Source organism: Rhinolophus ferrumequinum, assembly GCF_004115265.2.
Source record: "Rhinolophus ferrumequinum isolate MPI-CBG mRhiFer1 chromosome 15 unlocalized genomic scaffold, mRhiFer1_v1.p scaffold_54_arrow_ctg1_1, whole genome shotgun sequence".
Classification (NCBI taxonomy): domain Eukaryota; kingdom Metazoa; phylum Chordata; class Mammalia; order Chiroptera; family Rhinolophidae; genus Rhinolophus; species Rhinolophus ferrumequinum.
In genome coordinates, this window is record NW_022680357.1 from 13,782,436 (window position 1) to 13,805,303 (window position 22,868).

Here is a 22,868-nt window from a genome sequence, read left to right on the forward strand (position 1 = left end):
TCAGGAGTTATTTCGTGCCAAACTAAGATCAATGTCACGTAGTATATTTCCGAGTCAGGAAGGTTGCCCAGATAGGGTGTTGCTTTTGATCCCTTCAGAACGACTAGGTGATACCACTAGTGTTTTCTTTCCACGTCTTTGATTTATAGGTCTTCACCCAGTATCTTGACGTTGACAGCCATTCGCCACCATGTCCTTGGAACTATCACCACTGACAAAATGATGGATGTCACTGTGACTATCAAGTAAGAGTAGCGTTCCGTGGTGGGCCGAGCGTGGGTCGGGGGTGGGTGAGGTCTGGGAGCTTCTCCAGCAGGCTCTCTGAAAATGATTTTTGATTCCTTATCTCTAGGTGTGTATACAAATGGCCTTCTCTCTCACACTTACGTGACGTAGCCATAAATTTACAACGGCCTTGATCCTTTCCTTTTATGATTTAAGAATTAACTGTGGGTGAGGCAGAGCCTTCTGACAGCTCGTTTCAGTGTCTTTCCATTTCTCTTTGAACTTGTTACACTTCCTGTCTTTGCTTGGGAAGTAAAAAATCTCTGGTTTATTCATTGTATTTCAAGCGTTTTAGCAAATACAAAAAGATTGCCTATTTTTCTGAGACCTTTTCTCAAAGGCTGGGGAAATGGAGATGACACCTGATATAAGAAAGGTCATGAGATAGAAAGGACATCAAAGACTGTCTCTCACGGCGGGTCGGATTTATGTGAATGTCACCTTTGAGAGGAATGTTTGCCGTGTAGTGAGGGGCCCCTGACACCCTCATTTTGTTGAGAAAGGAAAGAGTTTTGGCAACATGACCGACCACCTTTGTCAAATAGAATGGAAACCTGAGTAACTTTCTCTGTCCTAACCCTAGTGGAAGTTGATTTTCCAGCTATGTCTCCACCATTCTGTCCACCACCTTTTCACCCATCCATTCTTTCAGAAAACATTTACTGAGAGCCTTCAGTGTGACTGGGCGTAGCCCACAGCTCCTGCCCCCGTGGAACGTACGTACAGTCTCATGGGGGAGGCAGACAACAGTCCAAGAATCACTCTCAGAACTGTAAAATTACAAGGGTGATAAGTGCTTTGAATGTGACCTTGTTGGGATTGGGGGGCATCCAGGAGAGGTAGGCTGGTAGGGGCCACCCACGCTAAGCCACGAGTGATCCTTTTACCAGAGATCATATTATTCCTCTACTTAAAACTCCACGGGTTTTCCATTCCTCTCACAGGGAAACCCAGGGTCCCACCAAGATCCACAGCTCCGAAGCCCTAGTTTGACACCTGCTTCCCCGGAGACCCCCTGACTGATCTGATCCCTGCCTGGGTCCCTTGGCCCAGGTGCCTCGGTCTCCTTGCTGTCCCTTGAGTGTGCCGAGGGAGCCCCCTCTTCCCCCACCGGCAAGACTCCAAGGACTTTGCACTTGCCCTCCCCTTGCCTGAGACTGCTCACCCAGAGAGCTGCATGCCTGCCTCCTCCCTTCAGGTCTTTGCTCAGGGTCCCCTGCTCAGAAAGGCCTTGCCTGACCCCCTAAAAACAGTGCCCCCATGCTCCCAGCACTCTCTTCTTTCACGTTTGTTTACTCTTCATTTCTCTATCATCTGACATCAGTTTTCCTTTTATCGTATGCCTCTTCCCACTGGAACGTGGATTCCCCAGGGTTAGGGAATGTGTCTGTGCTGTTTTCTCTGTATCCCAGTGCCTGCTTCTCTGGCAGAGGATGCCCCCGGTAAAGGCTGAATGAAAGACACGGATGGTGGCGTGCAGAGAGTGCCACATCCTCGGGCAGTCTGGCAAGTTTTCAACAGTCGCAAGGCCAGTGGTATTTCATTCCAGTCCAGGTCTCCAGCTACTGCTGCCATCACGCAGAAGTTCAGTCTTTATTTTTCAAAAACTCTTAGTTTATTCAAAACAGCAGGAGACTGTGCCGTTTGGGGGCGTTACGGGGTGTTTGGTTTTTTCACTTACGGGTGACCACTGGCAGACGTGTCAGATTCCTACTGACGACAGGGCCAAGTGACCACATCCTCTGGGCTGCTGCTTCCTTTCCTCCAGGTCTTCCATTGACAGTGAACCCGCCTTGGTCTTAGGCCCCCTGAAGTCTGTGCAGGAGCTGCGGAGGGAGCAGCAGCTGGCCGAGATTGAGAGCCGCAGGCAGGAGCGGGAGAAGAACGGCAAAGAAGCGGGTGGAGAAGGAAGGACCAAGCCGCCCGTCCAGGAGATGGTGGATGAGTTACAAGGCCCTTTCTCTTACGACTTCTCCTACTGGGCCCGGTGAGCTCTCTTGGGCTTCTCTCTGCAGTGTCTTGTGTTCTGATGTTCTTCGTAACGGAGGGGCAGAACCCACCGAATTGAAGTGTTTTCATTATTTCAGGTCTGGGGAGAAAATCACGGTCACGCCTTCATCTAAAGAGCTGCTCTTTTATCCACCTTCCATGGAGGCCACCGTCAGCGGAGGTAGATGTCGGCTCAGAGATCCCACGGCACCCTTTGCAGTTAGTTATTCCTTCGCCTGCGTTTAAACATTTAGTCTGTGTGGTGGTTGCAGTGAAACCATCTTTGTAAGGAACCTTAAATCCCCTCTGGCACGTAGATGTCACTATTTGATGAATGAATGAGCGAGTGAATGAAGTCAGTGAAAGGAACTTTTGCTATTAGAAGGGGGTGGTCTGTTCGGAAAAGGACTTGGGTTTTCTTGACATTACCGGGTTAACACCAGAGGTGGGTGAAAAGCAAAACTGTCATTGCTGGAATGGGAGCAGTGGCCGTTCTGTGTGTGAATTGTTCGTGAGTGTATTTTTCGGTAGGGGTAATGGGTGGGTCTTTTTAGGGCTGCGTAAGTAGAAGTGATTGCTTGAGGAGTATTTGCTTTTGGCTACCGGTAGTGTTTTCTAGCATTACTGGTTCATTAAATCCTGGGCATTTATGTGATTTGTGTCTGGAAGGAGAGTGTATTGAAGAGCCTGGCTTTCCAGCAGCAGCGTCTTTGGGGCGGTCTTCTGCCTGACCTCTTAGCAGTCTGTCCTTGTCTGTGGCCTCGTGGGAACTGAGGGAGAGGAGTAGCGAAAACCCAGCCTTTTGCTAGCTTTACCTGCCCACCTTGTTGGCGGTTAAACAAGGCCTTTCAAGGGTGCAGGAAGGCTTGAACTACTTCTTTTTATTGGGGTTTCTCACGTGTTCAACAGCCTCATTTGGAGGTTAGCATCAAATATCTCAGTTCCAGGCCCTTCGTTCAGGAGAAGCCCCCAACCAGAAGGCTCCCTTCTGTCTGCAGCTAAGTCGTCCTTTTCCGTTCACTTCTTCTGTTTTAGAAAGCTGCCCGGGCAAGCTGATTGAAATCCATGGCAGAGCAGGCTTATTCCTCGAAGGCCAGGTCCACCCAGAGTTGGAAGGAGTCGAGATTGTCATCAGCGAAAAGGGGGCAAGCTCGCCCCTGATCACAGTGTTTACTGATGACAAAGGCGCCTACAGGTACGTCCGTGGTTAAGAAACGTTCGCTTGGGACCAATGGGGAGCCCAGGTTCCGTTGGGGTAGGCGATGCCTCCTCCAGGGTCTGAAGTGAAGCCATCTTTAGCGTTTGCTCTCTTTCATCCAGCGTTGGGCCCCTGCACAGTGACCTGGAATACACTGTGTCCTCACAGAAGGAGGGCTACGTCTTGACTGCGGTGGAAGGAACCATAGGAGACTTTAAGGCTTACGCCCTGGCAGGCGTGAGCTTTGAGGTAACGCTGTGTTTTCAAAAACCCGTTTTATTGGGGTGTAATTGACATACAATAAACTGCACGAGACTCTCCACACCGACGGAAACACCACAATCAAAATAGTAAACACATCTGTCCCTGTCCCCCCAAAAGTTTCCTCGTACCCCATGGTAATCCATGCCGCCCACCCCACACTGCCGACCTGATCTGCTTTCTGTCATTACTATAGATGAGTTTCCATTTTCTAGAGTTTTAGCGAAATGGAATCACGCAGGACGTCCTCTTTTTTTTTGTCTGGCTCCTTTCCCTCAGCATAACTGGGAGGTCTCTTACTTGAGCTTGTTCGCACACCTTTGGGGAAGTGGTTTACACCTTCCTCCCGAAGTCTGTTCTGTGTCGAATGGAAGGGTTCCTCCAGTGGTGTTTCATGTCTGTCGCCCCTTCTTGGGAAGAAGCAGGCTGTGAGGTGCACAGAGTGAGCCTGGAGATCCTGGAGTGTGAACATTTTCAACATGGAGGAAAAATGAAAATTCTGTGTTACAGAATACATTTTATACCTCATTGAAAAATAGTCGAACTCGGAATGAATGTTTATACCAGAAGTAACATCCCCAGTTTATAAGGAACCTCTAAAATTGATAAGAAAAAACCCAACAGAGAAAAGATGAACAAAGGATATGAAAAAGCAGTTCACAGAAGTGATGCAAGTGACTCACAGACATAGACGAAATGCTCAGTTTCCGTACTGACTGAGGAAACACAAAGGAAGTTACCATCAAAACACTGGCTTTTGGGTTAGATTCGGGTAGTTAAGACAGTATGCATGTTGTGGAGAGCATGTATTTTCTCACGACGGGATGATTTGTGGAGCTATCAAGGGTGACAGCCACTTTGGAGGGCAATTGGGGCATATTTCTTAATTTAAAGTACACATACCCATCAGTTCTACTGCTAGGAATTAATCATTCAGGAAAAGAGAAAAACGTAAATGCATAAGGATATACACGTTCAGAGACCTTTGGATTGTCTCTCCTTTTCTGTCACAAAGATGAGTTGCCAGCCTCTGCTCTAGAATAATATGCAACTGTTAAGACCCAGTGAGGCAGGTCTTCTGTCAGGGGACTGATGCCATAGGAGAGTCAGGATGCGTGGTTGAGGAGAGAAAGCGAGTGCAGTCTGTAGGGGGCCACTGTGTCTCACCCCCCCCCCCCCCCAGGGCACCTGCCAGTCCTTCAGCAATAGCTGTGATGTTTATAAGCTTTGCGTGGCTATCGAAACTGTTCTGGAATGCTACACACCAAACTGGGAACATCCGTTACCCATGGGGATGGAGAACGGACCTTTGGTTCCCCCCAGTGAATAACCAGAAGAAAAACCATAAGAATTACCTCTTGACTTGTGAACTACTGTCTTCATGGCTAACGGGAGTTAAACTTGCCCTGCGTCCCTTTCTTGCCCCCAGATAAAAGCTGAAGATGACCAGCCCCTCCCTGGGGTCCTCCTATCCCTCAGCGGCGGCGTGTTTCGTTCCAACCTCTTGACTCAGGACAATGGCATTCTGACGTTCTCAAACCTGGTAAGGTGTCCCGTCACTGCCTGTCCTCCCCACGAGGGAGCAGGGACGGCCATGCATGACTGCTGCGTTGCTTGACAACGTGCGAACAGCACACCGGCGTGGAGCGTTTGAAGTTTCTCAGGGGCCCAAATGTAACCAGAACTTAAGGCCGCTGATATGTGTTCCCTTCTGCACACACTTGTGTTCTGGTCACCTACTGGTCACAAAGACAATGTAATTAATGACCCTGGGCTCAGGCGTCCCTTTGCTTTGCTTCAGGAGCCTGTCATTCATAGTGCCGAGTCTTGTTCGGCGGTTAGCTGGCGCTTCTTCTATAAGGCACGCTCTGCCTGGTGGAGGATAACATGAGTTTTTCATTCCAGATGTGGTCCGGGTGGTGGGGACTCAGGAAGTGCTCGTTCATCGGCCATCTTGTCCATCCCGGGAATAAAGTGAGGGGCGTATGGGTGTCGCAGACAGGTGTATCTGAAAGATCACACTCTGTGCAGTGATGCACCCCCAAGGTCAAGTCTTCCCTTAGCTACTGACTTGCTGTGTCATCTCAGGCAAGTTACTTGACCTCTCTGAGCCTCCGTTTCATCATTTCTAAAAATCAAATATGCTTTCTACCTCAGAGTTACTGAAGGTGCATGACGATGACACTGCTCTTGTTAGATGTGTCGCTGCTGTTACTGTAACTAGTCACCGTGGCGTTAGGGGTGCCATTTCTCTCTGGGGAGCCCTGGAGCTCTGTGGCACAATTCTGGTCCATTACGACTTTAGTTGCCCCCTTTTAAGCCAGACCTAGATGTGGCCGCAGAGGTTCAGTTTGTGGTTGTCTCGGCAGAGCCCTGGCCAGTATTACTTCAAACCCATGATGAAAGAATTCCGGTTTGAACCGTCCTCCCAAATGATCGAGGTGCAGGAGGGTCAGAACTTGAAGATCACCATCACTGGGTACCGGACGGCCTACAGGTGAGCGGCCGCTGCCCTCTCGTCCAGGCCCAGCCTGCGGAGTCCCTCTCACGCTCCTGTTGTCCAGACGCTCACCCCGGCCTCCGCACTGATTTTATTGGGGAGGCAAGGAGATAAGAGAGGAGAAGAGACTGCTATCCTCTTCTTCTAACATCTCAAACTACTGATTCGGTCCCAACGTTTCTCTTTTGAGAGTGGCCCACGACAGGCTATGCAATTGCTTAAAATTTTTATTTTTTGGAAAAGTTGGAAACGTGAAGTAAATTTTTAAAAGGAGGAAATGCATTCACTTGAGTAAAACTTCGAAATGTTGAAGAGTATATTACGTAAAATTTCCCTTTTATCCTTGTCTCCCAGCTACCCACGTTTTCGAGTGTTTCTGAATACTTGTAGAGATGGTTTATGCAAATGCTGGTGTGTTTTTGTGTGTATAAATACATATATAGAGAGAGACAGGGTGCCAAGAAAAGCCAAAAAATGTATACAAATTTTAAGAAAGGAAAAAACTATTAAAATTGCATTACTCAGTATATACCGCTAACAAAAGGTGAATACAAGTCATGTTTGACTTCTGCAGTTATAAGAGATGCTCAAAGCGGTTACCATCAGCATAATTTTAATACTGTGTTTTCCTTTTCTTAAAATGTGTATACATTTTTGGGCACCCTCTGTGTGTGTGTGTATATATATATATGTCATAGATATATATTATATATATGTGTGTATATATGAATTTATATACAAAGACACACTTATACATTTATACGCATACACAAAAGTATTTGACATGAAGATTTATCAGAAGGAGTAGGTTTAGAAAAACGGACCATTTTCAGCTGAATGCATGGAATCAAAGAGAAAGTGATTTATTTTCATTTTATTGAATGTTTCATTATTTAAAGTAAAGTGTAGCTAAAATAAAGTAAAATGGAATAAAGCTTAGCCTTTTAAAATTACAATTTCCTGGAACGTCCCTTAAAATGTAGGAGAGAGAAATTGGTGCCATCCTCCTGTCTGGCTGGCATGAGCCTGGCTCCATTTGCAGGTGACACTGCTACGCCTGAATTGCTTGGGTCACTGGGGCACAGCTCTCCCCTGAGCTGCTGTGCACCGTAAATTGTTGGTAAATGCAGGACACTTCACCTGAAATCCTTTGTGTGCTTCAGAAAACCACGAGAATGTCATGTTGCGTTTCTCCTCTTGTCACTCTAGTTGCTATGGCACAGTTTCTTCTTTAAACGGAGAACCAGAGCAGGGTGTTGGCGTGGAAGCGGTGGGGCAGAACGACTGCGGCATTTATGGAGAGGACACCGTGACCGATGAAGAGGGCAAGTTCAGGTTACGTGGATTGCTGGTGAGGCCTGGACCATGTTTCGTTAGGGGGTGTTTTCATACCGTAGATATGAAAACGTTCAGAGGTGTCCTGTGCTGCCCCCAAAACTGCTGGGAATGGACTGGGCTGGGAGGGCGGGGAGGTTCAGGAACCCTCCACGTCCTTTTGTCTAGCTGATACATTGGGTTGGCGTTTGGTGGCATCACCCCAGAGTATCTAAGTAAAATGGCAGACTGGCATCTCAGCTCCCATGATCTGGGCAAACATTAGTCTGTGGCCAACAGACGCATGACTATCTCTGGGGTCGACTGAGAATATATGGTTTGTGAATCTGAAAGGCTGGGGACCCAACCCCAAATCCGAGTGGCCCAGTCCAGCAGTACCTTCCAACCCACGCTCTCTCTGTGACTTGTACAGCATACACTTAGTGTCTGATGCGTGAGCAAAGGAATGAATGCGCCAATAAGAAACTCCCGATCTTTAGATGTTCACAACTAATTAAAAAAAATCAAAAACGAAATCACTTCTTTGTGGGCCAGACAACCAACTTCTTTGTCCTTTTGGCTGCTAAATTGTAACATTTGGTTTTGGATCCATGGTGCGTTTCTCCTCAATTTTTATTTGTCCAAAAGACAAGAACACTCATGTCCAGTGTCCTTAGAACCAGCTTCTCCGTCTCACGTGTTCAGTGCAAGCCCAGCCTTTGCAGTTTCGTCCTTTGTTGGCTGCACAAACGCAACATGGTCAAAAGGACAAAATTTGGAAAGGGGGAAAAAAACCCACCCTAAAGCCAGCACCTGGACGTGCCGCTGTTTAATGCAGAGTGGATGTCATTTCTGACACTGCCCTGTCTGCATGCAGAGACCATCACAGCACACATTATTTTAGGTCTGAGACCAGAACCATGTTATCCATGCTGATTTCAAAAGAAACGGTTGCAATCTCAGGGCTGTCCCCTCTTCGATGCATATGGACACCTTTGAACTTGGCTTAGGCCTCTAGGTCCTGATGTGTCCTTGGGCCAGCTGTGCTGTCAGTGACAGAAATTGGTAGTTGTAAAAGTTTTATTTTTCACCCAGCTAATGTAAGACACCTTTATCCTCTGCATTAAAGATACCGATCTTTTAATAACTGTGTAAGAAAAAAAATAATTCAGAAGTTTACAGTGAGTTCATTTGTGCTAAAGCCTTACTTTTAAGCTGCATTTTATCTGATTTGCGGCCTAGTCTCTAGAGATTCTCTTTTGAACTCATACCCCTCATTATCTACTTTGCTGCTAGCCCGTATAGCAGTGTAAAAAACAAACAGCAAAGTGCATTTCTTCAAGGCAATTTACTTCCATTTCTTGGATGAGTGTCATCCTGTGCTGGCTTTCTTAGAACAAAATACGGCTATCTGCCAAAAATTATCGGAGTAAATGTATATATGTCCTTCATGAGTGCAGTGTCACATAAACGTTTTTTCAGAATGATTTTTTTTTTTTTTTTTTTTTGGTGAACATGATACAGGCCTAAAATTTGAGCAATAGAATAAAAAGTATAAAGAAGAAAAAATATATATATTTTTTTGAAAACAAGGAAAAATCCTGAAATCCTATTTCTCAGAAATAATATCCGTGGTAAGCATTTGGAACTGTCATTCCAGATATCCCTGGATGCACATATATGTATAGAGGGGAGGGGTGGACAGCCATTAAAGAAGAATTTTATCAGAATAAGAGCATATTACGCTTGCTGTTTTGAATTAAGGAACCACATTGAATTTTTCTTGGGTAGAGGAAAGTGAATGGCGCTGGGAGGAATCGCAGACCATCAGATATATGTTTTATCAGGGTGCTTTTTAAAGGAACTCTTAGAAGGTTGACAGGCCGCAGACCGGGAACTCAGGTGGGGCAGAAAAGCCCGCGTCCTCTGGGGACCTGCAGTCAGCACAGGCTCAGATCAGGTTGCCTGTGACAAGCCTCTTTCTGGAGAAGTGACGCCTGGGTTTCCTTTGCAGCCGGGGTGTGTGTACCACGTTCAGCTCAAGGCCGAAGGCAACGACCACATAGAACGGGCCCTCCCCCACCACCGGGTCATTTCGGTAAGGCATGAAATTCGTCAGTGCAACCAGCATGGGGGTGTGATTGCCTCCCTGCTCAGAAATGCTGTCGTGCTCCTCTGGCTGGCTGCCTTTCATCTGTGGTGGGGGCGGGGTGGGCACTTTAAGCCCTAATTAAGGGTCCTCCTAGAATAGCGTCGTCTTCCCAAGCGGCATCTTCTGTGGCGTTTTTGATGAACAGCATGGCTGTCACGCATCCAGAGAAGAAATGTGAGCTCTTGTTTCCCCACTTCCCCTGAAAGCTCTGATCAAGTTAAGGCTTTTCAGGCACAAGCAGCATTTCCAATCAAGGGAATGTAATAACGAGACCGTGGGCTCCCTTGGTAGCAGGCCACCCAGTTTCCTTATACGCAGCGGACCCTGTGTGTTCCACTGGGTGGGCAGGGTCTTTTGATATTCACATAGTGACTTAGCTAATTGATCCCTACAGAGGCAGCCCTCCAGGTCACAGGAAGTGGCCCTGGCATCATTTAAAGTGAAGCTTTTCTCCCATAGAATTACTGTCATTTGCTAGACTGCAGGGCTCAGGTGGGACCAGCGGGACTGCCCCTTGGCGGCCTTCCGGCTTTCCGAGGTGGCACTAGGTGTGACGGTTGTGAGGAGTCAGGGAGGGAGGCGGGAGGCCACTTCGGGCTATTTGGCCCAGCAGGTGGATTTTCTTGACGTCTTTATGGCATCTGGCATTTTAAATGGCTGCGATGGCTGCATCTTACAAGTTCTTATTTCCTTGCCGTGGTGACTTAGGCCAGGATCACAAGCAGTCGTGTGGACTGCGGCCCGGCAGGTATGGACAGGTGACAAACAGGCGAGCACACTCCCACCCAGCGGGGGCAGATGTGACTCAGCTGCTGATTGCCACCAGGCAAGAACAGCTTTCTCTCTTTTCAAGAGAAGCTGGAAGATCTGGCATTTTTTTTGGTATATGCAATTTAAAAAAATGGTGACTTTTTTTTTTTAACTTTGAAAACACATACTGTGCTTATCGAACAAAATGTGTGTGGGGGCCAGGTGTAGCCTACCTACTTACTGTCGGTTTGTGACCTTGGACTTAAGCTCTTTCTGCTGCAGACTTTGCTCCCTTTATATAGGAAGTGAAGTTTGTTATAGAAGAGCCCCTAGGACCGCGGAGAAGTCTGTCTCCAGCTTCCTCAATACCAGCATTCCTTACCTCTTTTTAGAACATTTCCTTATGTCCTTCTAGGTTGGGAATAACGACATCGACGATGTGAACATTATAGTTTTCCGGCAGATTAATCAATTCGATCTGAGTGGAAATGTGATCACTTCTTCCGAGTATCTTCCTACATTATGGGTAAGGCCAGTTTTTTAAGATGAAAATAATCGTGTTCTTTTCGGCTTTGAGACGAGGGGGAGCAGGATATGCAGGCCTGTCTAGTGCTTGCTGTAGGGTATTAAAGGTGGAGATGCTGAGACGGGGGAAGTTGAGATCGAAGGAACTTCCATCCCAGCAGGTATCTGGGGGAATGTTTGCTGATTGCTGGAGAGAGATGGTTTCAGATCATCGTTTTGCCAGCAGTGTGTATCTTTGGAAGTATTGTAGTAGAAGCCTAATGAATGATCAATACACTGTGGAATCTCAAACGGAAAGACAATTTTAAGGCAGAGTGCCTCATACCTCTTTAAATTCTGTATGTGGGAGGTGGGGGGCAGTGGGCAGAACTCAGAAGGTTTGGGCTCTCTCCTGTCACCGTGATCACCTTGCCACTCTGGGCAGTCACTTCATTCCCGGGGACCTCATTTCCCTCCTCTGTAAAGCCAGGGAGTTGGACTCAGTGACATAAGGTCTCTTCAAGCTCTACCAATGTGTCCGTGTCTGCGATTAATGAAGCCATGTTTACACACTGCCCTGCGATCCTTTGAAAGGTGTTAATGAATTGCCACGGGAGTGTACTTTGCAGAGGGACTCACAATCTTACAGTGTTAGACTTGGGTGAGAACGTGCGCTTAGGTTTTAACTCACCTCTTCGCTGCCCTTCAGTCCAGGAGTTTCAAACATGTTGCCTCTGGGGGCCAGACAGGTAAGTCCAGAGAGTGAGGAGGGTGGGTGGGTGTGGGGTGAACTGGGGAAGCCATGCCCCATCCAAGAGGGGCAAGGGGGGCAGATGGGAGGCGACGGTGCCACTCTACTCCCTCTGCTTGTTGCTGTGTTGGCCCAGGGTTGACATCACTTTCTAGTTTTCAAGCTGGAAGTTAGAGTTATTTGAAATCACCTGATTTCTAAATGTAGGCAATGAATTCAAATTTATTTAGAACCCTGTAGAGGCCTAAAGAACACATATGTGGTCTTGGATGTGACCCAGAGGCATCCAGTATTTCCTGTGACTTTGTTTTCAGAAAACTTGTCTTGACTTGTGTGGTAATGTAGAAACGTGTCAGTGTGCACCCTGGGAGGGGTGGCTGTGGCGTTGTCCTGTGGCAGGTGCAGGGTGGAGCCCCCACAGCCTCTAGCCTCAGCCAGCACTGTCCCTTCCTCTTCTCAGGCCCCATCACACGGTGTGAGAGTGGGCAGCAGACCCGGACCAGATACAAAGAAAGGCCAGAAACAAAGCACTAAACTTTCTAGAAGCAGCCTGGGGAACCAATACAAAACGGGAAGAATGCATTTGGAGTTTAACAAATACCTGTAGAGTTCAGGTTACAGCGTATGGAGAGGCAGTGATGGAGGGTGAGACCGTCAGTGACATGGCTTGAGTTCTAGGCTCCACCATGTATAAATTATGCAACCTGAGGTGACACAGGCTCTCGGAGTCTCCTTAAGGATAATCACGATGCCTGTTGAGTAGCCAGGATTGGTGACAATATATCTAAGGCCCCTGCTGCCCGCCAGGCATATATATGTATATGTTAGAAGCTATTCTTTTTTATGTGATCGTTATACTGACTATTATTACTATTTTCAGCATTAACGTATGTCATCAGAATCTATTTCACGTCGTACATTTCTTCGCATGTTACGTAACTGGAGTTTTGAATGACTAAGGGATGCATTACATATGTGGCCTGTCAGCGCAGGATAGTTTCTCCTTCAAATACCCGTGTTCACAGAGATCCTTTCTGAAATGAAAGGCTCATCGTGTTTTCATTCAAAAGCCCATCCTGCCCTGTTTCTCCTCTCCAGGTAAAGCTTTACAAAAGTGAAAACCTCGACAACCCGATTCAGACGGTTTCCCTCGGCCAGTCCCTCTTCTTCCACTTCCCGCCTCTGCTCAGAGATGGCCAGGTAATGGCCGTGGCGCCGTTCTCATTTCTGTCTCTGTTTTAATTCCATTTTTAGTTCACAGAAGTACAAGTCTCTCATTTTCTCCCTGAGTACCACTCTGCAGAAATGGTTGACATGGTCCTTTCTAAATCAAAGGAGGTTGGGCTCTGTAGGGATTATTTTTCTTAGTGTTTTTCTGTTTACAGAAATCATAAATACATTTTCATGGCACGTGAGTCGGGGGGGCGGAATCAGACATAACCTCATCATCCAGAAATAACCACTGTTAACATCCTCAGAGGTATCTTGTTGGTCTTTTTTCAAGGCGTGTGCACATATGTGTATACGTATAAATATGCAGGTGTGTTTATTTTAATGATTAAAAGCTGAGACTTGTGCATTATTTTGGAGTCTGTGCTTTTCAATGAAGACTATGTCACCAATGTTTTCCTCCTCATTAAATCATTTATAACATGATTTTTAATGGTTGCACAGTAGTCCGCAGTATAGGAAATACCATAATTGATTTAACCAAGGCCCTAACGTCAGGCAGCATTTACTGATCCAGAATGTTTATTATCAATTCAAATTGGACAGAGCAAAACTATTGTAGTTGGCATGATGGGAGCAACCTTTGCAGAGAATTTGTTCCTTTCTGGGGGCCTGAGCCTGAGGGTGTCAGCTGTGAGCCTGTGGTGTGCCATTCCGTCTCCTGGCTAGCGACCACCTGCCACGGGGGTGACATGCTATGGCCTTTCTGCATATGAAATGGCTATACAGCAGTGAGATAGGTTGTGATGGAATCTGGGGGCTTTTCCCCATTTCTCTGGATGCTCCCCTATTTCTTTAGGCAGCGCTGTGGAAATAGCTCGGGCTCACCCGGGTTGCAAGCCTGCTTGGTACCTTACTAGCTGAGTGACCCTGTTTGGGGGTGTAAAGATGGCAAATTTGTTAGGACCATAAAGTCCTCTCCATCACAACCGTACGTTAAATTTTAGTTTTCATTTGCTTCGCCTGAACTGCGCTTTATAAAAATCCCTTCTTTCTTGTGCTCAGAGTTACGTTGTGCTCCTGGACTCCACACTCCCCAGATCCCAGTACGACTACGTCTTGCCTCAAGTTTCCTTCACCGCGCTGGGCTACCATAAGCACATCACCTTGATTTTCAATCCCACGGTAAGAAGAGGGAGCGTTTTGTAAAAACCCACGGGCAGGGCTGGCGGGAGAAGGAACATTCCCACCGCCTGTGCCCCGGGTACTGGATGGAGGGAGCCCAGCTGATTAACGGGCCCTTGGCCTTGGGTCCCTTTAGCATCTGGATTTTTGTATTCTGGATTTCCCCGGATATGTTTCTACTTGTCCGAGCCCCCATGCGCTCTGTTCCCTGTCAGGAAAGGAGGAGACTGGCGATGAGAGGGTAGAATTGTTTAGGTCAGTGGCTCAGGTATGACTTTTGTAGATGAAGGTCACCACTGCGCCCTTCTATAATGATTGGTGGCATTGTGGTCCTCCGGGAGGCACATGATACCCGCCCAAACTTCTAGAGCCAGCTGCCAATTTACAGGGCATACATAGAGGACGCAGGAGCCAGGTAATGGACACCGCAAAATGTAGTTTGTGGGAAACCGCAAGAAAACAACCTGGACCTGACTTGTTGGACAAGTTGTAAGAGAAAGAAACCAAAAACATAGGGACGGGATACCTGTAGATTAAAGGAAACCTACTCAGTTATCAGCCAATTGCAACATGGGGACCTTATTGGATCTTGTATCAATCAGTCTGCAGAGAAGAACGGACGTGTGATCTGTATTCTGATTGGCTCAGGTGAAAGTTGAGGGTTCTATTGGAAGAAAGGGCGAATGGCCGCTGGGAAGTCGCAGCTGCTCCATCGCCCTAGGTGTCGTCTCTAGGACTGGCTCATTTACCGCCACGTGCCTGAGCCTCGAACAGTGGCTTCTCGAGGTGTCCTTGCAGGAGGAGGCCCCTGTGTGTAGCGGGGACTCAACAAAGCGAGATCCGTTTACTTCTCCACCACAGGGACTCCCCGCTCTCCACAGCGCTTGGTTTCCTCAGTTGAGATAGAGAAAGTCCACAGGGTAAGGAATACCTCTCAATGGACTGTTCCTGAGTTTCAGGGAGCAAGAAATGAGTTTGGATAGCAGGGGGTGGATCTGCAAATTGATCCGAGTTGCCTCTGTTCCTTATTTGGATAAAGAGTTTGGATCGTGTGGGATGACCTGGTGTCTGGGGGTAGCTGATTCACACAGCTGGTGGGTCACGGCTGTGGGGCAGAGGATGGTCGGTAAGGGACCGTGCTCTTGTGTTTGCAGAGGAAACTGCCTGAGCAAGACATCGCACAGGGTTCCTACATCGCCCTGCCTCTGACGCTACTTGTCCTGTTGGCCGGCTACAACCATGATAAGGTAGGGAATCCAGAGACCTCGCGAGAAAGCGGATCTGTCAGCGAGAGGGGTCCCTCACAGCTGGGAAGTAACAGAGAAGGATGTCCAGTGTTACAGAAATAACATTTTAGGGTTCGAAGGGACCGTAAAGGTCTCAAGGGGCGACCCCCAAAGCCTCTCTTCAAGGCCATACACGTCTTGTAACATCTCTCCTGATCCTTAAGCCTGGGATCCTTCTAAGTATGCGTTGCTCCCAGAGAGAGCCAGCCTGTCTGCTGACCCTCTCTAGCGCAAAGGCCTGCTTCATTTTGAACTGAGGTCACCCATTAGCACGTAGTAGGTGGTGACTAGGCCTGAAGAAGGAAGTGTGCTGGTACGTGGCAGAAGTCCCCTGATCTCCCTCTCTCTCACCCTCTCCCTCTCTTTCTAGCTCATTCCCTTGCTGTTGCAGTTGACAAGTCGACTGCAGGGCGTCCGGTCTCTTGGCCAGACAGCATCTGACAATAGCGGCCCCGAAGATGCAAAGAGACAGGCCAAGAAACAGAAGACAAGGCGGACGTGAGGAGGAGGAGGGGCAGTGAAGGCTCACTCGGGGACAGGCCACAGCCGGGGGCCCGGCCGCCGCTGGCGCGGAAGCCTGCATCTGATTTCAGCACCCGCTCTGTGCCCCGGCACCTCTGTCGGCCGGCGTGGCCTCCCCCGTCTGGCCCCTTGGTGCAATGCATTGAATGGACCCTCCTGTCTGTCACTCTGCTGAGCACAATTTATTTTCTGAGTTGAAGATAATTTATTATTATTATTTTTGTCAAAGAGGTATTTAAGCTGTGCTGGTGGTGTGAGCATGTCATCCCTCTCGTTAGCAGTCATTGGCAGGAAGAATTCCAGTCAGCGGGGGTTTCGGCCCCCTCGCTGGGAAGTACCTGTTGGAGTTCCCTTCTCCCTTCACGTCCCTTTGCATCCAAGGTCCCTGCTGGACACCGTACGACGTGTACCTGCCACCAGGAGGGTATGTTAGGAGGTAAAATCAATAAAATTACCCGTTCATTTGTGTTGTAGCTCCAGTCAGACGTATTCCTTGGATGATATTGGCATAATGCCAGGATCGCAAGTGGCGATGTGTGAAGGGCTGGGACGAGAAAGTCCCCAGCAAAGGCGCGGGCTTACACGGTGGCTGTCTTTTAGCCTCTGTGGTGGTGAAACGGGCTGGCGGCGCTTGGGGCAGAGTATGCAGAAGCCAGCTTCTCAGCTCGAGCTCTCTGGGGCGCTGCAGGAGTGTGTGCTCGTGTTTCTAGAGAAGCCAGAAAGACAGCGTCTTGTGTGCAGTCTTTCAGTTGTTAACATTAGCTGCAAACTCGCTTTTTAAAAAGACCACATGCTTTTGGCCCCTGCACAATGGGTACATAGGACGGGTAAGGCTTGAAGGCTGCCGGTTTGCAGGAGGGATCCACAGGAATTCACAGCTTCGCGCTGCATTAATTCAGCTCTGACACGAAGGAAACAATTAAGACATATTGTAGGAGGGGACACATCCATCCAGCATTTACTGAGTACCACGTGTGGCAGGCACTGGGGATATGAAGATGGGTAGAAGACACTTGTTCCTTGGCGTGTCGTGAGCATTCTGTCAGGAGTGGGTGAGTGAATGAGTGAAGGCATTGAGGTCCTCACGGTGCCCGCCTTCACAGAACGTGTGACCCATCGTTGGGTGGGAAACCAGCCAGTAAGTGGACAAGGGAGCTGAGGGCCTCCTGGTGGAAGACGCTCCAGTGGCCATGGGGACACCGGACAGAGGTCTGATCCCAGCTGAGGGCTTCCGGAAGCTTCCTGGGTGTGACCTTCGAGCCAAGCCTGGAAGGATACAGAGTGGAGAGAGGAAAAATGGGGCAGAAGGGTTTGTGGGGTGCAGCTTCCCCTGCAGAAGGTCAGCCTTAGGGTTCCCGGCCTCTTGGTGGCCACCTGAAAAGTTGCTGTGTATTCCAGCTCGTCATCCGTGGGCCGTTTATTTTTTCACCAGTTTGCTTTTTTTTACTGTGGAAGGAAGTAAACTCTTGGAGGTCTGGGACAGATGAGATACATAATATGTTTCTTGGAGTGTTTCCTTACTGTTATTCCAAGTGGACACCTAGGAACATCCCTTTTAAATGTTAATAGGGCTTTTTTATTGACATGGGATAAAGGTTAAAAGCTTGTGAAAGATACAACTAAATGTCAACACATTCCATCCAGTTCCAGAGGCTGCCATTAAGTGGCAGCCTTCCGCCATCGCTGGGTACCGGTCACCTTGGATGTGGCTGGGACTTCTAAAGGGCTCTCTCTGTTCCTGCAAAAAAGCTGATGTATTTTCCGTCCATTTGGAAGTTATCTGTAGTTTTCTTCGTTTTTCTGGATAGAACTCTGATCCCCCTCTGAGGGATACGTGTTAACGTTGCTAGGGGATTTTGAATGGGGCAAAAGTTACATGAGGCAGATTTGTTTTCCCTGAGCAATTTTTTTAAAAGGTCTAAAATGGTAAGGTTTTGGAGGACTCGGTTGCTTGCGCATTTTTGCTGATTAAAGGGATGTCACTGCAGACACCAGAGAGGTGTCAGGGAGGTGTCATTCTAAGATGCTGCCTTTGCCTTAGTCTTCTTTTCTGGGTTTTCTTGTTTTGAATTTTACCAACCAACCAGCAAGGATTGTTGGACGTGGGGGCAGGGGAAGGGCTGAAGGTGGGCATGACCACGTGTGCGTAGGTGGGGAGGCGCCGGCTGCAAGACAAAGGCAGAGGGAAGAGGCAGCGCTTGTGCTTAACGCTAATGGTCTGACAGTGAGGAAAGGAGATTCATGAAACCAGTGAGTGGATGATTGCCCTCCCGAGTGAAGCGCACCAGCAGCAGAGGCCAGCGTTCCCCAAGTCGTTACCGTGTGCCAGGCGCTGTGCTGAGCAATTTCATGCACGAGCTCCTGGAGCGTCGTGACCTTAAGAGTGCATCGTCTTTCAGACCCATTTTATAGAGGAGGAAACTGAGACTTAAAGATCTTGCAGCTACTAAATGGCAAGCGCTGGGATTTGAACCGAGGTCCGAGAGTTCTTGACCGCGAGGCCCTACTGCCCCTGCTGTACAAAATGGGACAATGCGGTTACATGCCATGTTGTCTGGGGGTAATTCAGGGGTTTAGAAAATGAATGTCGTGTGCAGGAGATGTGGGCGGAAGCTGTAATAAAGTTAGCAAAGGCACAGTGATGGGTAGCCACGCATGCGGGGGAGGGTTGGGTCATGGGGGGGGGTGTAGGTGATGGAGGACCTTTTAATTGTTCCATCAGCATTGTTTCTGGAACCCAAGAGCGAGGTGACTAAACACTTAAATTCAGTTCCTTAATAGGCAGGATTCCCCTTTCCTGAAAAGCTGGAGCGGAGTTGGGAAGGATTTGGGGGACAAAGTCTGCATGGTTGCATTCCCCCTAGTCTGGGCTGAGTGTTTATTAGGGGTGAGAACTGTGTCTCACTCATCTGTATTTCCAGTCCCTTGAACAGGGTGGGTGCTTGTGACAAATACCAGCCTCAAGGTGGTCCCCAGTGGTCCACACTCAGTCAGGCTGGCCCTATGTGACCGATGGAAAGAATATGACAGGAGTGAGTGAGCGTGTGCCACCTCTTAGGCCGAGTCATAAAAAGCTTTGCGCTTCCCACCTTGGCTTGGGGGGAAGCCAGCCGCCTGGCTTGAGAACGCTCCAGCCGATGCTCCGGCCGTCCCGTGGAGAGGACCTGTGGCCTCTGGCCAACAGCCAGTCCAGCCTGCCAGCCACGAGCGTGAGGCATCTAGGGAATGGACCCCCCGAGGCCTGGCCAAACCTTCCGGTGACTGCAGCGCCAGTCGACATCGGACTGCCGCCACTTCAGAGACCCCAAGTAAGTACTGCCCAGCTGAGTTCTCCTCAAAATCCGGATCCACAGAATCTGTGAATATGATACATGGTTGTATTGGGCCTCTAAGTTTTGGGGTAACTTGCTAGGTAACTGCAATGTTAGGTAACTGGAACAGCACTCCATAAATGCCTGTTACATGAATAGACAGGACTGAGAGCCTCCCAGCAAAGTGTATTTCTACTTATGTGTCAGCCAAGGCTCTTTCGGTTTCAACTAATAGAAACCCAACTCCAACTAGCTTAAGCAAAATGGGGCATGTCACGGATCACGTTACTGAGAAGTCCAGAGTGTCTGGCTGTATGCTGGCCCGGGTCCAGGGTCTGTCTTCGTCCTCTGGCTCTGCGTCCCTTTGTGTGTTCACCTTGTTCTTTCCTCCATCAAGGCTCGGTGCCAGCTCTCAGATCAGCTCTGAAAGACCACTTTGCTAGAAACTGGCAGATATTTCCATCAGGGCCGAGGCTGTTTGCTCAGTCACTGCTCTGCCCGAGGCAGAGGCAGGGGCAGATGCTGGGCACACATCCACAAAAGTGGACGTGACGACAATGAACTGTGAGCAGCGTTGGGGAAACTGGTTTTCGACTTCTGTCGATTTGTTCTGCTTCCGTCACCCAGCTCGTCGAGTCTCACATCAGCCCAATTTGCAGGCCCAACAGAAAGAGCACTTCTGTGTCACAGTCCCGGGTGTCAATTCCGGGGAAGGTGGTGGGCCAACTGCAGAGTCGCCTGGGCCTGGCCAGACCCGAGCCGTACCTCTGTGCCATGGATCGCCCTCGTGACCCAGGAAGCTGCTTTTTCTATTGGGAACAAGTCGTCCCAATAGAAGTCAGGTCCACCCCCTTTAAAACTTGACAGGGCCTGGTCAGAGCCACCTACCACTTTTGGCTTCATCTTCCCATTAGCTCGATGACCATGACCTTAATCTTGACATGCCTAGAGGAGGGGAGAGACTAATGTTCCTGTGGGCCTACTGTGTGCTCGGGCCAGGAGGCTCCTTTCTGACCCTGGAACTTGGTAGGGTCGGGGAAAGGATGATATAACCCTCTCTCTGTCCCCTTCTCTGTGGGAGCAGATGTGTGTGCTTCAGGATGCAATAGTGGGATCGTGGTTGGGTCCCAAAATATGGTCACTACCTCCCTTCTGCTGTACTGTATACGCCTGGGGTTGTTTAAAATGCCCCCGATTTGCATATCCTTTCAGATGAGTGGCGTTTTTCACTGTTCCTCTCTGTGGATGAAACAGCAGCCCATCTTGCAGTTGCTTTTGGAATCTGAAGATTTTGTAAAATAGATGAATGCCTTGGAACTAGAGGTCCTCACATCTGTGCAGAATCCATGCCTCCTGAGAATGTCTAGTCTCTGCAAGGGAAGCGGCTGGCGAGAGGCAGGGAGCTGCCAGGTGCAGTATTTCCATACTGTTACTGTCTTTGAGCCAAGAGGGAGAGGTGGCTGGTAGCTGCTGAGTGGTCAGACTTGGGACAGGCCGCTCTTGCTTCCTTTTCATGGGCTGGCGTGGGCAGAAATGGGGAGAAAACATTTTGTTGCCTTCTTCCCTCTCACAGTTTCAGGAATGCCTCACCTAAGTGATGATTGATAGTCAGTAATGGTGGCAAAGAACTGTTCACATATGAAGACTAAGACTCATGGGTCGAGTGCAGGGGTTTGCAAAGTGTGGCCCGCGGGCCAAACTGGTCTGCCACTTGTGTTTGTAAATAGAGTCATGGGAACGTAGCTGTGCCCATGTATTTACAGATTGCCCATGCCTGCTTTCGCCCTGCAATGGCAGAGGTGAGCAGTCATGGCAAAGCCTACAGTAGTTACTCTCTGGCCTGTTCTAGAAAAGGTTTGCTGACCGCTCGTCCAGTGGATGCTTTGTGAAGTTTCATCTTGGTGAGGGGAGTCATTAATTCATTCAACAAGTATTAACTGAGCATCTAGCCTATGCTGGACAGAAACAGAGTAGAGTGGTAGAGGGTGATTGGTGTCAGGGAAGGCCACTCTGAGGAGGTGACATTGGAGCTGAGACCTGAGGGAGAGAAGGGCCAGTTACGCAGAGATCAGGAAGAGCTGCCAGGTGGCGGGGGCGGTGACTGCAAAGGCCCCAGAGAGGGACTGTGCCTCCAGGATGTGAGGGACAGCAGAGAGGTCAAGGCCCAGGGGATGGGCAGGGAGGGGGAGCCTGCCAGAGACCAAGGGGATGTGGCCCGCAGGTGGGGGCCATGTGGGCACAAGCCAAACAGTTGCAGGAGAGATTGTGTGGCCCACAAGACACTCACTGTCTATCGGGAGGAAGTTTGCCGAGCCCTGGATAGGGGACACGAGTCCTGTCACCATCCTTAGCAGGAGGGGCGGGGACTCCATCTCAGTTCTCGTCCGTCTTTTGACAACAGAGCACATGGCGTGCTTCCTCGGGCCTGAAATGGATCGTTAATATTGAATGTTGACGACCTAATTGCCTCAGATGATTCAGTTTAATGTCCACTGTCTCTCGTAACGGGCATCGGGCTGCATGTCTTCATCCGCTTTCTGAGGCTGCAGAGCAGGTTGATTCCGCGAAATGTACATTTCTCTGAAAAGAGCGTCTCCCAACATGACAGGGGATCACACCTCGCTTGATTCCTGTCCCTTTCATTCCGCTCGGAACATGAGAAAATCATGATCCTAGCACCACCGAGAGACCCTCGTGTTCCTTGGAAGCTGGGCTTCTGCCTGCTTTCTTCTTTCATCTCTTTCAAGCCCGTGAGGTGGAGAGGAAAGTTTTTCCTGGCTTTGGAGCCAGACAGGTGTGAGTGCAAGTCCTGCCCCTGTTATTTACTGGACCGTGTGACTTTGGGCGAGCTGCCTAATGTCCCTGATCCCTAGGCTGTTTTGCAGTAAAGTGGGGATAATGGTGGCATTAGAGGCGCTTGTGAGAGTCCTGTGAAATGGTACTCACGGAGCAGCGGCTGCACAGTTTGATTCACGGTGTAATCCCTTGGCAGAGGTGGGGTTGACATTCGGCTGATCTCACTGGTGTGGCTGTGCCCATATTTTACAGCCTGGCGGGCGGGAGCCGCGTCACCCGGGAGGGGTGCCATGGCCCGATGACTCACGGATTCAGCAGGAGGAATTGCTGGCCCCTGCGTCACGGGGTGGCATCAGGCTGAGGCCAGACGTTACAGACCACATTGTCACTCGGCTCTTTCACCATCTGCTCCCTGTGGCCCTCACGTCCTTTCCCCCGAAAGCCCTCCCTTAAAAACCCACGCGCCCCCAGGTCCCTGTCGCTGGCTCTGCTTTTAGGAAACCTGGCCATCAGTGTCATGCTGTTTCAGATCTAGATCTTTCTGCAATTGCAGGAACAAGTGATCGATCTTTGGGGACCCAGTGAGGAAGGGCCTGAGGGGCCATGGGGCTGGTTTGGTGGGGTCTGTAGGCAGGCAGGGACCCTGTGGGGGATGTGACTCAAGGGTTTTGTCAAATACCTTCGTCTCCCTGACACATGCAGAAAAATGTGGGATCAGACTCCAGGGGTTCCTCTCTGCCATACCGTGGCCCTGTTGTCTATTGTGTGTGACGGGTGAGTGCAGCTGTGTGTGTGCATGCATTTGTGTGTGGGGTCCTGGGTGTGAGTGTGTGATGGAGCCTGTGAGCCCCACTTCGGGCTCAGTACCCCTGCCTGGGATGGCCCTGCCCACCT

At 49.2% G+C, this 22,868-nt stretch overlaps 1 protein-coding gene across 1 annotated transcript in view; it reads left to right on the forward strand.

Moving 5' to 3' along the window:
• The window catches only part of LOC117019636 (nodal modulator 1), a 48,172-nt gene extending 31,832 nt beyond the window's left edge, over positions 1-16,340 (forward strand). Inside the window, exons 18-31 of the mRNA XM_033101636.1 lie at positions 150-245; positions 2,054-2,272; positions 2,373-2,455; positions 3,310-3,469; positions 3,595-3,721; positions 5,163-5,276; positions 6,103-6,230; positions 7,443-7,584; positions 9,562-9,645; positions 10,865-10,975; positions 12,803-12,904; positions 13,940-14,059; positions 15,214-15,306; positions 15,716-16,340. Of these exons, the coding sequence (XP_032957527.1) occupies positions 150-245; positions 2,054-2,272; positions 2,373-2,455; positions 3,310-3,469; positions 3,595-3,721; positions 5,163-5,276; positions 6,103-6,230; positions 7,443-7,584; positions 9,562-9,645; positions 10,865-10,975; positions 12,803-12,904; positions 13,940-14,059; positions 15,214-15,306; positions 15,716-15,847 (1,711 nt within the window). The 3' untranslated portion in view covers positions 15,848-16,340. The remainder of the gene's footprint in view (positions 1-149; positions 246-2,053; positions 2,273-2,372; positions 2,456-3,309; positions 3,470-3,594; positions 3,722-5,162; positions 5,277-6,102; positions 6,231-7,442; positions 7,585-9,561; positions 9,646-10,864; positions 10,976-12,802; positions 12,905-13,939; positions 14,060-15,213; positions 15,307-15,715) is intronic.
• Positions 16,341-22,868: the final 6,528 nt, after the last annotated feature.